Source organism: Monomorium pharaonis, chromosome 6, assembly GCF_013373865.1.
Source record: "Monomorium pharaonis isolate MP-MQ-018 chromosome 6, ASM1337386v2, whole genome shotgun sequence".
Lineage (NCBI taxonomy): Eukaryota > Metazoa > Arthropoda > Insecta > Hymenoptera > Formicidae > Monomorium > Monomorium pharaonis.
Genome location: NC_050472.1, coordinates 14,622,776 through 14,638,746, shown reverse-complemented (window position 1 = coordinate 14,638,746; position 15,971 = coordinate 14,622,776). Strand labels below are relative to the sequence as shown.

At 34.0% G+C, this 15,971-nt stretch overlaps 1 protein-coding gene across 4 annotated transcripts in view; it reads right to left on the bottom strand.

Moving 5' to 3' along the window:
• Positions 1-15,971, bottom strand: part of LOC105835795 (regulatory-associated protein of mTOR) — a 134,323-nt gene that overhangs the window by 25,769 nt on the left and 92,583 nt on the right. For 3 of the 4 annotated variants that reach the window (XM_036288885.1, XM_036288887.1, XM_036288886.1), the window contains 3 exons: positions 5,660-5,814; positions 5,390-5,560; positions 5,009-5,253 (listed from right to left, as the gene is read on the bottom strand). In XM_036288885.1, the coding sequence (XP_036144778.1) occupies positions 5,009-5,253; positions 5,390-5,560; positions 5,660-5,814 (571 nt within the window). Of the gene's footprint in view, positions 1-3,974; positions 4,091-5,008; positions 5,254-5,389; positions 5,561-5,659; positions 5,815-15,971 lie in introns of those variants that run through there. The other variant, XM_036288888.1, reaches the window with a different exon arrangement.

Sequence of the window (15,971 nt, the reverse complement as noted above, 5' to 3'; positions counted from 1 at the left end):
TGCCTTTTCTATTAAGTAATTTATATTGTATACATTTTTATGTCTAATTTTATGTCTCTTTCTATATTACTTATTACATCTCTTGTAATTATAATTTTAAAGACTGTCGAGAAAGTTAAAGTGATAAAGTCTGCGACTAACAGGAATAATGAAAAAAATAGAGAAAGAAGAAATAATAGATAACATTCAAGAAAGAAGATTGAAGATAGACAAGAAAACATAGAGTTTTACTGTACATAATAGAAATATGCAAGAATTAAGACATTTATTAATTAGAAGAAATAATAAAAAAACCAACAAAATTAATAATAGGAGGAGACTTCAACGTAAGAACTGATTTCAGAGACAACTTATATAAAGAAGGAAAATCAGATAAAAAGCAAAGAATCTCAAAAGACAATACAGTTAATAGAGAAAAAAAGATTTTCTTGGAAATGGTGGAACAAAAAAAATGGGTCATTCTTAATGGAAATGTAGAAGGGAACAAAAATGGAGAATTTACATACGTAGGAGTAAGACAATTTAGTAATTGATTATAGAGTGACAAATTTAAAGACGAGAAATAAAACCAAAAATTTCAAGGTAGGAAAAAGAATGGAATGAGACCATCTTCCTCTGATCGTCGAACTATACCAAAGAAAATAGAAGAAAAGAAAATAAAAAAGAGAAATAAAGGGAGAGAAGAATATGAACAGAAAATGGAAAAATGCAATATATAGAAATTGAAAAAATAAATTTTGACAAAGAATGATATAATAGAAGGAATTACAAAAAATATAAACAGCGCAATCACAAAGAAGAAAATTTTGATTAAAAAGTGCAAAATAAGATATAGTAGATGGTGGGACAAAGATTGTACAAATAAAAAAGTGGAAGCAAGAAAAATGTTAAGAAGATGAAAAGAGGACTAGAAAATAAAAAAAAATTACAAAGAAGAGTATAGAAATGTCTGTGAAGAAAAGAAAATAATACTACAAGAGAAAGTAGAAGAAAAGATTATATGAATAAAAGAGAAAAGTCAAGCATGAGCTTATATTAATAGAGAAAGAAGAAGAAAATAAGAATTACAACAGAAATAAATATAGAAGAATAGAGAAAATATTTTAAGGATCTATTGGATGGAGAAGACACGTGTACAAAAGCGCGAAAGGAAAAGCAAAAAGCGTAACCGGAAGATAACCAAATAAACAAAGCTAAAGTAAAGAAGCAAATCGGCAGGTTAAAGTAAAGTAAAGCAGCAAGAGAAGATAAAGTCGAAAATAAAGTTTGGGATATACGGAAACCTAAAGTTCATCAAAAGATTAACAGAAATAATTAACAAAATGACGTAGAGACGGACTACCAGAGCGATGGAAAGAAAGAGTGATAGCGCCAAAAAAGAAGATAGGGAGAATATCAAAAACTATAGAGGAATAAAACGCACCGTATAAAATATACAATGATACTGTATAGAAAAAAGATTTAAGGACAAAGTAAAGAGTAAAAAGATAATACCAAAAACATAGATAGGATTTAGAAATAGACAAAATACAATAGATAACATCTTTATTATGAATTACATACTAAACCAATGGATAAAGAAAAAAGGAAGACAGTTATGTGTCTTTGTTGCAAATCTGAGCGCGGCTTTCGATAGGACAAAGACAAATTGAAGAAAATAATACAAGAATACGGTATAACACACAATCAAGGAACAGAATTGCTTTAGAGGGGAACGAAAAATGTAGTTACAATAAAATAAATGAAAAGATATCAGAAGGATTTTAGACGACGAAAGTAGACATCTTTGTGTCCACTAAGTCCGACGTTATTTACGTTATACATGGCAAACTCAGAAGAATATATAAAAAAAGGACAAGCAGAAGAATCGTGATAAGTAGGAAGAAAATTTGATCACTAGAAATAAAAGAATCAAAGAAGTTAAAGGATTCAAATATTTAGGGTATTATTTTCAAAAAAACGGAGAGATACACGTAAGAAATACAGTTGAAAAAGAAAGGATCCAATGGAATAGGCATAGGGAATAAGACAATGAAAATTTAAAAACTATTTCGAAAGAAGACTAAGAATGTTTCACAGTTTAATAAAAAATATTTTACTGTATGCAGCTAAAATTTGGGCTAAAAAAAAAAGTTGAGAGAATTTAAAAGAAATATATATCAGATCAACTTTAGATTTAGATTTTAACACTCCGGAATATAGTACTAAAGAAGAACAAGACAAAGACAAGACAGAGAAGACAAAGACAAATAAAGTAAGGATAGAAGCTGAAAAAAAGTGGTAAAATATGAAGAAAAGAAAAAAAGAGTAAAGAAGAATAAGATAATTCTGGAATGTTAAAAAGAAATTAAAGGAAAGAAGGGAAAAAAAAGAATCAAAATAAAAAAAGAATGAAATAAGATAATTATAGGTTAAAGTTAGTAAACGTTCAGGAAATAGATAGGCTAATGCGGGGTCTACAATGGCAGCAGGAGTAATGGAGTAGGAGTAAGAAGTAAGAAATATGAAATAAGATTTGCCCATTTCGTTTACTCCCGGTTTTTAATTGGTCAATTGTTACTCTTACTCCTTACTCCATTACTCCTGCTGCCATTGTAGACCCCGCATTAGACTAGAAGAGAAGGAGTAAGCAGAAGGGCTAGAAAAAATAAACAGAGCCGAACAAAAACAAGAAAAATATAAAAAAATGTGGGCAAAATATAATAGACTGTACAAAGAAATAAAAATAGATACGAAGCCTTTGTATATTTTAGCGGAGTATAAAGGTAGGGATCAGTCAATAATAGCGAGATTTAAGTGCGGAAACGAAACATTAGGGAATAAATATTGAAAAAAAGAACAAGTGTAGGCTATGCAATTTAAAAGTAGAGACTTTAGAATAATTATTAGGAGAATTTACAGAATTGCGAAGACAAAATTTCTCTATTAGGAAAATGTTATCAGGTAGATATAGGTACAAAATGGATGAAAAATGTATTAAAGACGAGAAATGATAAAGAAAAGCGTAAATAATTGTTAAAAATCCTATGTTATTATGTAATTAAGCTATGTAACCTCCTTTCAAAAGCCGAAAGGTTTAAGAAATAAACAAGTTGTGTATATATTCCCAGCAAACACAAAGTTATATGTAACGTGCTTGTTAGTTGTAATTTCCCACTCAATAATATAATTGCAATATAACACACGTGTTATATTACAATTACATTGTTGAGTGGGAAATTACAACTAACAGGTACGTTACATACTGTAACTTGGTGTTTAGTGGGATTATATGCAATAGTAATTTTATGCAGAGTATAACAAATAAAAAATAATAGTTGGCGCGCGCGAAGCGCACGTTTGATCTAGTCCATAATAAAAAAAGCCGTGTAGACGCGAGAAGTGCGCGTTCGCACCGTATTGTTAAATAAAAAGTTAAATAGAGCGCACGAAGCACGCGTCTGTGGTGTCTAGTATCAGTAAAACGTTCATAATTTTTGTGTTTGGTGTTATTTTGAATATTCACAACAATACGGATATAATTTTAAAAAATAAATATAACATTGACATAATACCTTAATCTTTTTGTCTGTCAATCTGTGCTTGTTTATCATTCATCATCCTTTATTATCATTTATTGTTTAAGAAGATTCTAAAGTCATCTGTTTTACCAACAGTTTTTAAATAAATTAATTTTTTAATTGACTTTATAGAATTGCAAAAGTCTTTTACAGAATTAAAGTATCAAACGCATCAAAATCTAAAGGAAAAAGTCGAGTTCGTATTAAAAACAAAAAAAATTATTTTTGGTACGTACGGCTGTCACTTGATGACAATATTTACTTAGTATACAAAATCTACAATATATATGTACAAAATAAAACGTAATTCGTCTAGGGATAACATATACGAACAATAACGTACAATTCGAACTAATAGTGTTTTCGACTGGCCTGGTTAATGCTCCGCGAGCGATTAATGACATCATAAGGTCAATCACAGCCATTCTTTTAAACAATGGAATAATTATAATTGGCCAACTCTAGAGAAAAAAAACCTGAGATAGGTTAAACCAGCTGACTCCGGTCGAAAACGCCATAAGATTAAAAACCTAGAAAAAAAGATTAGCTGCATAAACTTTTTATAATTGCAAATTCATATAGTTAATAAAAAGAGCAGTTTAAAAAAAAAATTCATTCTCGGTATAAAATCCAATTCATAAGCTAATATTAATACGTGCACTTTAATTGTGGAAAAGAATTTTCAAATCTATAAAAAAAAATACCTACAAAATCTTGTTAATAATATGCACAACTCTATATTATTGACACCGATCAAGTTTTATGGATACTTCAGTATCCCCTTAAGAAAATGCTGGAGATAGAGTCTGTTTTGTCAATTAAACGCAATTATTGTTTTAGTAAAAAATCTTTTTGTTGATTACACAGAATGGAAAATCCTTCTTCAGAATTAAAATTCCGAAGCACAAGTTTATATAAAAAACAAACAAAAATTAAAAAATTACAATTTTGTGATTGACTCCTGCGGTCGACTCGTGAAAACATTTACTGTGTATAAAAGTTTTAGACTTTGTACGTACAAAACAAGCGTGTCCCACCCATTGCATTACAAGAAAGAACAATTCTGTGCTTTTAGAAATGAGACGCTTCAGTATAATAGATTTCTGTCTATGAAAATCTATATATGTATATGTGAGTGCAGATTCAGAAGAAGTCGATAACTAGAGTAATATAAAAAAAATTTTTTTGATTTTCGATATAAAATCCAATTCACAGATTGATATTAATAGGTGCACTTTAATTCTGGAAAAGAATTTCCAAATCTATAAAAGAAATATATACGAAATCTCATTAATGATGTGCACAAATGACTACATAGATTTCGATCAAGTTTGAGAGGCAGTTCAGCATCCTTTTAATTAATATATCTGTCATAATTTTCTCGGGTTTTATCAATAGTACATGTAAATTTATACAATCGAGTCTCAAATATACTCTTCGATACATACCACTAGAAGTCTTAGTCGCGGGTTGTACGTCTGCTAACGCCTGCCAAGCTGTAAGTAGAATCGGATCACGGCTTATTGTACCACTATAATTCTTCCAGATTTGTACGGAACCGTCGTCAGAGCCTGCCATCAGTAGAGTCAAATCGTGAGAGTTAATGAACTCGAGTGCTGTGATGCGCGATTTTATTTTGTTTCCGTGATTCGTGAAATAAGTCAACTTTGTGCCACTCTGATAATCCCATATGCTAAAAGTTTTGAAAATAAATCAATTAAAAAATCGTTCTATATGTATCTTAAATATTTATTTTTATTAAATATTTTAGATAACGAATATTTTTATTATAATGAAATAAATTTTTATTATAATAAAAATTGAAATACCCGAAACAATCTTTCAATGCCACGGCCAAATGTGGCTCGAACGGATGAAAAACGAGAACTTGAGGTGATTGAGAACACCTCGCGTGATACACCTGCGATTCTATCTTACTTTGCGGCGCGCGCAATTGTTCCTCCCTTGTGTCTTGTCTTTGTTTCGCATTACGTATAAATCTATAACAATCATATGTGCATATGTAAAAACATACGATAAAAATTTATTTTAAAATTTTCTAGAAAACTGATATTAATGAAGGCTTAAATGCTTTTTACCGCCATTCTCGTTCAAGATACGGCCTGCTCTCTAGATCGTCCATTTCGTCCTCTAAACTAACAGGTTGTGCAAATTGCGCGCAACTCCATTCCACAAATTGAGAAGTAGTCAATAGAGTCTTAGTTCCAGGCACTTCGTCAGCCTCTTCAGATATCTAAAATTATAAATGACATCTTCATTAGAATTCAGAATAATTCTTCAATATTATATTTACATTATGTATACACAGTTTAACATAGTAACACACATTATATATACACAGTTTAACAGAGTAGCACACATATTCTGTTAATTTACAATTAACTTCGAAAATAAAATTTAAGTATATATTTTTTTCAAATGAAAAAATTTATGAAATTTTAGATATTTTACTTTCTTTTTCACTTTCTCATTTTCAAACTTTTATTGTTAGTTTTTGTTTAAAAAATACTATCCAAAAACAAGAGACCTTCTATTATCACTTTAAGTATTTAAAATAATTTATTTTAAGTTTTATTACAATTCAGAATTTAATTCTCATTATTTCGTAAATAAATTTTAATAATATTAATCGATATTAATATGATTTTACTCCCATTAGAGATATAGATTAAATATTTGCATTCCGTTTCCTCAGAACAATTCACTTCGCTTAGCCCCATTAGATTTAATATTACAATATTGTGAGGATATATGTTTCGTATAACAAAATCCGTTATATCACAGATGTCGCTTTATCTTTTTTAAAAAATTCTATAAATAACTTTTTTGTATTATATGTACGTCAAAAGTGATTCTTTCGTGTCACTTTTCGTGCATAAAGTCACTGATTTTCTTAACATTATTAGTTTTTATCCTCTATAAATGGTGTAAATCATGGCGAAAAACTTTCCAGCACGACTTTCTGCAAGTTTGATCATTTTTCGTACCTTTGTTATTTTCGTTACCACACTCATATGCATGTCATCTCACGACACACATACTCTCGTAGACGCTTCGTCGCTTTCGCGAACCTAACCTTGATTTACCTGTCAATTCGTGTCTGTGTCATTCAAGGACCACTTTCGACGCACTTGTAACAAAAGATATTATGTGCAACACTTGCGGATCAGCTTTCTGTCCTTGTTACACAACGTACTATATATTCCAGCGTATGAGTTCAATATTAATTTATTAACCCTTATATTACACCTAGAGTCCAATGAACCCCACGGGCACTTTTAGACTTAGTTTAAACTAACTAGATAATCGAAGACGATACTTGTGTCGACATTTATCGGTACTTCGAAACATCCTTTTAAATATTACGCAGTGACCGTTACTTGTGCGGTGTCAATTAGCTCGGGATATTTGATCCAAGCGGACGGTTCCAAAACTCCGCTGAACCTCATGTGTAGGGTACGTAAATATTATAAATTTTTTAAATGTTTTTTTTTAATTAATTTTTTTGCAATTAGATACTACAAAAGTGTACATGTTCGTGTATAAAACAACGCTGCTTGGTTTGTTTACGTAGAATCAATAAAAAAACTCGGTGCATGTGTCCATCTTGTCGGCGCCCGATGTGCGACACCCACCGGTCGAGTTTATGTACAGATTGTATGGGTTTGAATTAAGTTTTTTCTATACAGATTAATTTTTTATATTTTTATACTTTTTTAATGAAAAATAACAAAGGCATTTAGAACTGCAACTCATCAAAATAAATGAAAATAAATGCTAAATGTACATGTAATTTTTTTCCTTAAAATTGGCACATTCATACTGCAAAATAAATATCTTTTTTGCAACGGCCACTATTGGGCTTATTTTTACATCAAAGTGTCACATTTCTAGAAAAAATTCCCGAAAAGATCATTAAAAAATATTAAAATTTAAAAAGGTTATAGTTTTTTAAGTGAAAACAGTCATTTTTTGTATTTGCTTAGCTTCATGAAGTTTTTTGGTACTTTAAAATTTCAATTGCGTCAAAATAACTTTTGGATATTATTTTTAAAAGTTTGAAGAATGTTATAAAATTGTTTTAACCCAAAATGTTTGATTATATACAAGTGACAGCCATTTAAAGAGGCTAGGGTCTAATGGACTCCTTGTGTAGTATATCGAATTATTTGATAGTGTGTAGGATTAGGGTTAACTAAACTGACTCAGTTTTACGTAATTGACACATTGTATACCAACAATTGGACAAATTTATAAATTTGAATAATTTAGTCCCTGTCTGTGGCCCCAGACATAATTATATATACGATTCTATGACATGATGAACACTGATGACTCAGAAATTGTTATTAAAATGAGACAAACTAAGTATGAAAATGCACTTCAAAATTCAATCTAATTTCAATTTTATAATGTATTAAGTTATAATATTTAGGACCAGGCATAATTCTAAATAATAACGACACACTGACAAGCTCTAATTTCGTAAACGCAGAGTCGCTGGTTCGATTCTCGCTTTGTCCCCAATTTTTTTTTAATAAGTTAATTGAGTTTTTTTTTAATCCTATATCTTAACATTTATCAAATTAAAATGCTATTTAATTATTAAATATTTATTCGTTATTTTTTAAATAAAAATTAACATCTTTTTATTTTTAATTACCACTTGCTTGAAAATGCGAATATTTATAATAAATTAAAATTTGGTACAAAAATGGAAAAGGTCTTATTGTTAAATGCAAAAATAATATGAATAAATAATATTCAGTTATTTTATCGCTTACATTTTACGCTGTATCTTTAACACGTTAGTCGGAGTTTACAAGTCGAGTTTATTGTAAGTCGATCCTGGTCGATCCCCATTCTCTCGCATCTAGTCGTGAACAAAGAACAGCTTTGCAAAAAGTGGGAGAAGTAAGGGTTCCGAGAGAGCAGATGCTGTGCTATTCGTATTTTACCGTTAAATAAAAATAAAAAGATGTTAATTTTTATTTAAAAAATAACAAATAAATATTTAATAATTAATTAGCATTTCAATTTGATAAATGTTAAGATATAGGATTAAAAAAAAACTCCATTGACTTATTAAAAAAAAATTGAAGCCAAAGCGAGAATCGAACCAGCGACTTCGCGCTTACAAAACTAGAGTTCTGTGCGCTCGGCTACAAGCGGCTCTGACGATAGGTCAAAATTTTCTGTACTTAAAGATATCGGAAATCTTCAAAATCGATTTTCTCGAGTATTTTTGAGAAGCGCATCGTACTGCTTTAGGAAATTGAAGTCCGGGTACTAATCTTCAAATCCTATAAATATGAAAAAAATCGATGACTCATGACCCGTAAAGTCCCCTTGTGAGACTAACTCAATAATAGAGTCAAAAAGTTTGTATTATTTTATTTCAATATTTATAAATATTATAATAGATTATAAATAATATTATGTACATTGTGACGTGACGTTTTTCGTCCGTCATAAGGACCGAAAGGGCCGATCGAGAAAGGCCATTTGAGGCTGCTCTTTACCCCGAGCAAGAGGGGGGGGGGCGGCCTCTCCTTTTCTGATTAATATTATATTGAGACATTTAGAAATCCGCCAAGCGAGAAGCGAGATCCGCGGGAGAAGTGGTGCGCCGAAAAGACTTCATGTAATGGAGGAGCCGTGGAAATCGAGGGACTGAGAGAAGAGTTACAGGAGCGGCCGAGCGGCGACGGGACCCCAGACTATCGGATAGCCACAGGGCAAATATACAGTCAAGGTTATTAGAGCATGAAAGAGGAGAGTCGTGAAGCGGTCGCTACCGCATGTCACCTGATTTCAGAAACCGGAAAGGCGGAAGCGGACCAAAAAGAGAGGGGCGTTCCGAAGGTCGACGTCGGGGGAGTTAGAGCTAGCCCTCGCACTCTGTGGAGCTGGGTGGAGGACCCCCGCCGGAGCGGTCAACGGCGGTCGAGGCCGACATCGGAAGGTCGGGGCCTGATCAACTCCGAGCCAACCGCATCAGGAGATGGAAATCTCACAGCAGGCCATCGGCTCCGTAAGATCAGGGGCCTTCGAATTGCGCGGCGTCGCGAGGCGCCCTCGGCCCGCAGGAGCGGAAAGGAAGAAGCAACGCGAAGATCCCTGTGTGCGAGTCAATGCGCGGATCGATGCGCAAGGACAATGCGCAGATCCTGATCGATGCCCGCGATGTCCCCGCTCGCTCACGCCGTCTCACTGTTCGGCGAGACTACGACGAGAGCGGTTCCACGGACATCGACGGAGTCGCATAGACTGTAAGGTCACCCCTTTGATCACGTGGTCAGAACGGAGACGCCCTGCCTTCGCGAGAGATTATTAAATAATTATCCTACCGAACGTTCGGTGGGAGAGTTGAGAGAATCGCGGAATAAAAGTACTGAGGTTAGAGTCATCGTACCGCGGGGCCGCGTCGATCTCCGTCTCTTAGATATAATATTTTCGCCTATTGTTTTCTCCCTCGGGGAAAATATCAAGCCGACAGTCAAATTGTGTAGAAAGTAGAGTATAGCGACAAGATAGTACGTAGGGCGATATTACCGGGATTCACTTGCACCGTAAGCATACCGAGAATGCACGAGTCATGCGCTTTTTATCGAGGCGAGCTTCCGTAGATGAAAGCTTCTACGAGAAATACGCGTATTAAGCCGAAGGTCTATCCCGGACGTCGTTAAAGCCAAAAGCGTTGTATCGATAATAGAGTTACAGTTAGATTTCGAGCGTAGCATTTAGTGTGGAAATTTCCGTATATTGCAAATTATATGTCGGGTTACAAAGCAGTCACAAGCTAGAATAATGTTTGGAGGCTATCTTGTATCTTTCGTTTACATCTGTTACTATTAGACTTGCAATATATTATTTTTATATTTATTAATTCACTGAGCATTTAATATGAGACATCTCCTCTCCTGTTCCGCGAAATGAAAAAACCTCGCCCCTCTGCCACTTCGTGTAGAGGCGGGCTAGCAGGCATTTAACCGTCGTGTAAAGTACCGAGTGTTTTGTGAGTTTTGTGTGGCGCGGATTTCCGCGCCTGGAGCCCAACTAAAAAATAAAAAAATTTTTGAGCACGACGAAGTTGTTGACGCGAACGAAAATCATGTCGCAACATTCAGCATTTAAGCGCACCAGGGACACTCTGAGCGACACCTACAGAACCGGCTTAGCCCATTTCCGAATTTTCCGGAAGCATGGAGGCACCTGCGGGTGCTGATTAGTGTCAGGGGTGGTTGTCCAACTCACCCTCGCGGGGTGGTAAGAGTCATAGAAAGGTAAAACCTTCGACATGTAAAGGTTTTAAAGCCGAGCCGTGCTAGAGAGTTGTCCTCGGTTGGACGGACGCAACGCAAAGCGCTGTCACCACTGTCAGTCCTAAGGGGTTGCGAATCAGGGTTGAAAAGGGATGAGGGTATCAGGGCACACTAGGGACACTCTGAGCGACACCTACAGAACTGGCTTAGCCCATTTCCGAATTTTTCTGGTTCGTTTTTTGCATCAGAATGTCCTATACTTTCCAAGTTACAACCTTGCAACTTTAGTTTTTTACCGGAAGTTGCTTCGAGGAGTATAACTCCGAAACTACTGGACCCACAGCGGAAAGATTTTACAGGAGTCAAACCAACACTTTGGGCTATATTATATAAAAAATTCAAATTTTTTTGCTCAACTTTTACGAACATGGCGCTACTTCAAACTTTTTGTTCCTCTAATTCTGTCCTGTAGTTTATATGAAATAATAAAGTTTCTATATCTATTTATCTGAACGGCGGCAATCCCTAAGCACAAAGGACTTTCAAAAACATGTTGAGACAAGTTTCTCAATTGTTACAAAAAACAATAAACAAAAGAATTTTGAAATTTATGACAGGGCCATTTGTTACAGAGAAACAAAAAAATTTTTTAATTTATGACAGGGCTATTTGTTACAAAGAAACAAAGGAATTTTGAAATTTATGACAGGGTCATTTGTTATAAAGAACAATAAACAAAAAAAGTTTTGAAATTTATGTGACAGGTAATTACCCCCGCTCCTCCTCCAGTGATCCTTTCCCCTTTCCCCATTCTATTGTTTGGTTTAGAACCCGCCTAGTATAACTGATTGACTTAGTAAACAATTGTAAAGTTTGCTTAATAGAGCGGAAGAAACCCGCGAATACGCCCTTAACTACGTGGCCATGGCCAAGGCGGGTATGGAACCGCATTTATTGTGATTTCGCAGGTCCATTTTTCGGAAATATGTATTTAATTGGTAATAATAGATGCACATAGCAAATGACCCAAGATTATTAACTTTAAAAGTAATACAAAAGTTTATAAATTAGTTGAGGAATTTAAAATTTTATTCACGCGTCACGAACTTTTTCTGCACTACGTTACAGATGGTGATCCGCAGAAGTAACAAATTTTAAAGCTTTTTAAAGAAAAATGGGATTAAACCCAGTTTCTTGCCCCCGCATCACCCTGCGACAAATACAGCGGAAAATTTTGTACAAACGTTCAAAGATAAAGTATCAAAAATCGTTAAGGGGGTGGGGGTGAGACGCTGGAAACGGCTATAAACATTTTTCTGTTCGATTATTATAATATACAGCACTGCATCACAGGTGCAAATCCCGCGCAATTAATGTACAAGCGTGAAATTAGAACGCGATTCGATCTGCTCAAATCAAATATACTACATACGATAGAAACGTGACAAAGGGCGTAGATCGTAGCAAAACAAGGAAATCGTAACGCCAGTGTAAGAATTGGCGACAAAGTCATGATTGATAACTCCGGAGTGAGATGAAAAGCGCGTGCGGGGCGAAATTGTAAAGCAGACCTCCACGTACGTAGTAAACAACGATCAAAATATTGCACAAAAACGACACATAGATCATATTATTAAATGTACAAACAGCGGCCTTTGCGCAGATCTCTGCGGCTGTATCCAATTTTAAAAAGGCAGAAGAGTTGTGGCATTCGCGGCCTCAGTATGAGGGAGAAGGAGCGTCTAAGTACGAGCGTGTCACAGTGCTTGAGAGTATGATCTACGTGTGTGCCGCGTATTCAGTAGTAAAGTACCGAGCGAGCAGGGTAATGAAAATGCAAATTAAAAAATAATGCATTACTTATTATTTTTTTAATAAATAATTATTTCTTTACTCAATAATTATTAAAAAAGTAATGCGTAATAAAAAAAATCGCATTACTTATTTCAAAAGTAATGCGTAATAAAAAAAATCGCATTACTTATTAAAAAAGTAATGTGTAATGAAAAAAATTGCATTACTTATTAAAAAAGTAATGCGTAATGAAAAAAATCGCATTAATTATTAAGAAAGTAATGCGTAATTAAGGATCTTCGCATTAGTTATTGAAAAAATATTTTTTAATGAAATAGTAATGCATTACTTTAATTAATCTTTATTACTTCAAGCATATATACAAAGTATGCATTATTTAGAACCCTGTCAATTCGTGACCACATAATTTGAATTTTATGTTACATTTTATTTTTGATTCAATTTAAGTCAAGTGCACGCTCATTATTTCATATTGAATAAATGTATGAAAAATATCCGAAAATGTTGTTTTTTACGGTTAGCATTATTGTTAATTATAATTCAATCTAATTGAACTCGGACTGCAAAATATTTTAATACCGAATTGATTATTTAAAAAATAATGCGTAATAGGAACAATCGCATTAATTATTTCAAAAGTAATGCGTAATGAAAAAAATCGCATTACTTATTAAAAAAGTAATGCGTAATGAAAAAAATCGCATTACTTATTTCAAAAGTAATGCGTAATGAAAAAATCGCATTACTTATTAAAAAAGTAATGCGTAATGAAAAAAATCGCATTACTTATTAAAAAAGTAATTTGTAATGAAAAAAATCGCATTACTTATTAAAAAAGTAATGCGTAATGAAAAAAATCGCATTATTTATTAAAAAAGTAATGCGTAATGAAAAAAATCGCATTACTTATTAAGAAAGTAATGCGTAATTAAGGATCTTCGCATTAGTTATTAAAAAAGTATTTTTTAATGAAACCATAATGCATTACAAAAAGTAATGCATTATTTAGAACCCTGCGAGCGAGAAGTCCCCACATATGCGAATATTACCATTACTTTTAAAAACCGGAACAATTGGTATAGCCCATTCCACCAGCTCTAAGTGACCTAAGTTAACTAATCGTTCAATCTCTTTCTCGATTAGCGATTTCAATGCATGTGCGACGTGTCTACACTTTAAAGCAATTGGACGCGTATTATCTTTTAATTAAATCTTGATTTTACTTTTATTGTAAATTAAGTATCGCTAAATAAATCTTTAAATTTTACTGAAAAATAATTTGATAAATTTTGAGTGTGTGTCTAATCTGTTAATCTCATAATTGTTTATTCCTGGTATAATTAAAGGCCATAAATTAAATCGCGTTAACCATTGACGTCCGATTAAACTTAGTCCCGACCCGGGTAAAACAAAACATTCTAATACACATGTCTTATTGTTAAACCTTACTGTTAAGTTATTCATTATCCCTATCGGTTGTAAATCATTTCCATCGTAAGCCTTTAATTTTAGTCGGTTTTCATAAGTTTAACCCCTTTAAAATTTTCATTATAAATTTTCTCTAACATTACAGTCGCGAACGTTCTCGTATCTATTTCGACCTTTAATTTTTTCCCCATTTATAACAATATTTGCAAACATAGATTCCGCGTTACTATCGTTTGCATTTACGAATTTACTTTTACTTCTTTCAATTATTTCGTTTTTATTAACGTTGCGTGTCTCGCTATTAACACTTTTATGTATACTGTCTCCAAGAATATTATTTTCATACTCATCTGAACTCTTATTTTTATACTCATCCATGCATAGCTTTACGCAAAAAAAATCATTACGATGCGATGTACTCGGCTCTGGGTCGTTGGAAACTCCGTCAGTCGTTGACGTCATCAGTTTTACCTCTCCTTTACTCTGCTGGGCTTCTGCCATCTTCTTACAGCACCCTCTTTCTATGTGCCTCCTTTTCTGGCAATAGTTACATGTGTAACTACGAAAACGGCAGTCTTTGCTTATGTGATTAGGTTATGCACAGCAGTAGCGTGCATGACCTAATCACAACGTGATGTCTTGTCTTTGCTCACGTGGCCGTTGTCGGTCATCGTCCTCCTGTCGCTGTGTGTTACCATGCGCTGATCCGTTCCGATCAGCGCTCTGCCTTCTACGGATTTTGCCGCCACCGCGATGTCGCTTACTTTGCTCACGAATTTTAAATACATCCGCCTTCTGATTTTTGTGTTCTAGAGTGTTTAACGATGCTGTCACATTTTTCACTGCTGATTCATGCAGTTTGTAACGCTTTATCATAGTCAATACTTGAATCTTATCTCCTTATCTCGTACCACATACCAGCTAATCGTGTAAAGCGGTTTTAAGATTATTAAAATTGCAGTTTAGCGACAATTTCTTTAGCTTCGCTGCGTACTCCGCAATTGACTCGTTAGCTTCTTGTCTCGCCTGATGAAATTTGCAGCGCTCCATTGCAACTGAAGGCTTCGGATTAAAATGCTCCGTCATTAACTTTACTACGTCTTCGAATTTTTTATCAATTATTTTTTCAGGTGCTACCAACTGTTTAATTAGGTTAAATGTTTCTTGATCGACGCGCGTCATGAGTGCGGATAGTTTCTTTTTGTCATCGTTTACATACTTTTCTACGATATAAAATTCCAATTATTCTGTAAATGTTTTCCAGCTATTCCTTTCCAATGAGAAGCTTAGCTTACCGCTGTCGCCGGACCGTGCTGTCTCTATCTGATTTGTGATCTTCTATACCGGTGTGCTCACTTCTACTTCCTTGTCTTTCATGCGTAGCTTTGCTTGACTTAGATTCGTCCGAAGTTTCTAGAACAGACTTGTCTGTCTCCGATTTTAGTTCAAAATCTTCTCTTGATTCGTCACTACTTTTGATATTACTCGATAATTACTGCTCTTGTTCTTTTTTTATGGCATTTCTTAATCGTTTCCCGAGGTCATCGTATTTTTCGTTTCCAGTGGACTCGATATTTCGCTTTTTTAATTCCGCGATTATCTGTTGCTTATTCAAATTTTGTATTCAACCTGTTTTAGTTTGTCCGTGCATGTAACTTAATAGTTCGTGTAATTGCATCTTTCTGCAGCTACGTAACGCGACACGTAGCACTTGCTGCTTGAATCCTCGGCGAAAGCACCTTCCTGATCGACGAACGCGTCTTTTTTTCCTTGCTTAACTTGTTCGGTTATCGTACTTTGCACGAATTCTGAGTATTTTTTAGTAATCCTCGTCGCCAATTGTGATGTACGGGTGTAAGTAAACTTCATGACATTCTATTAA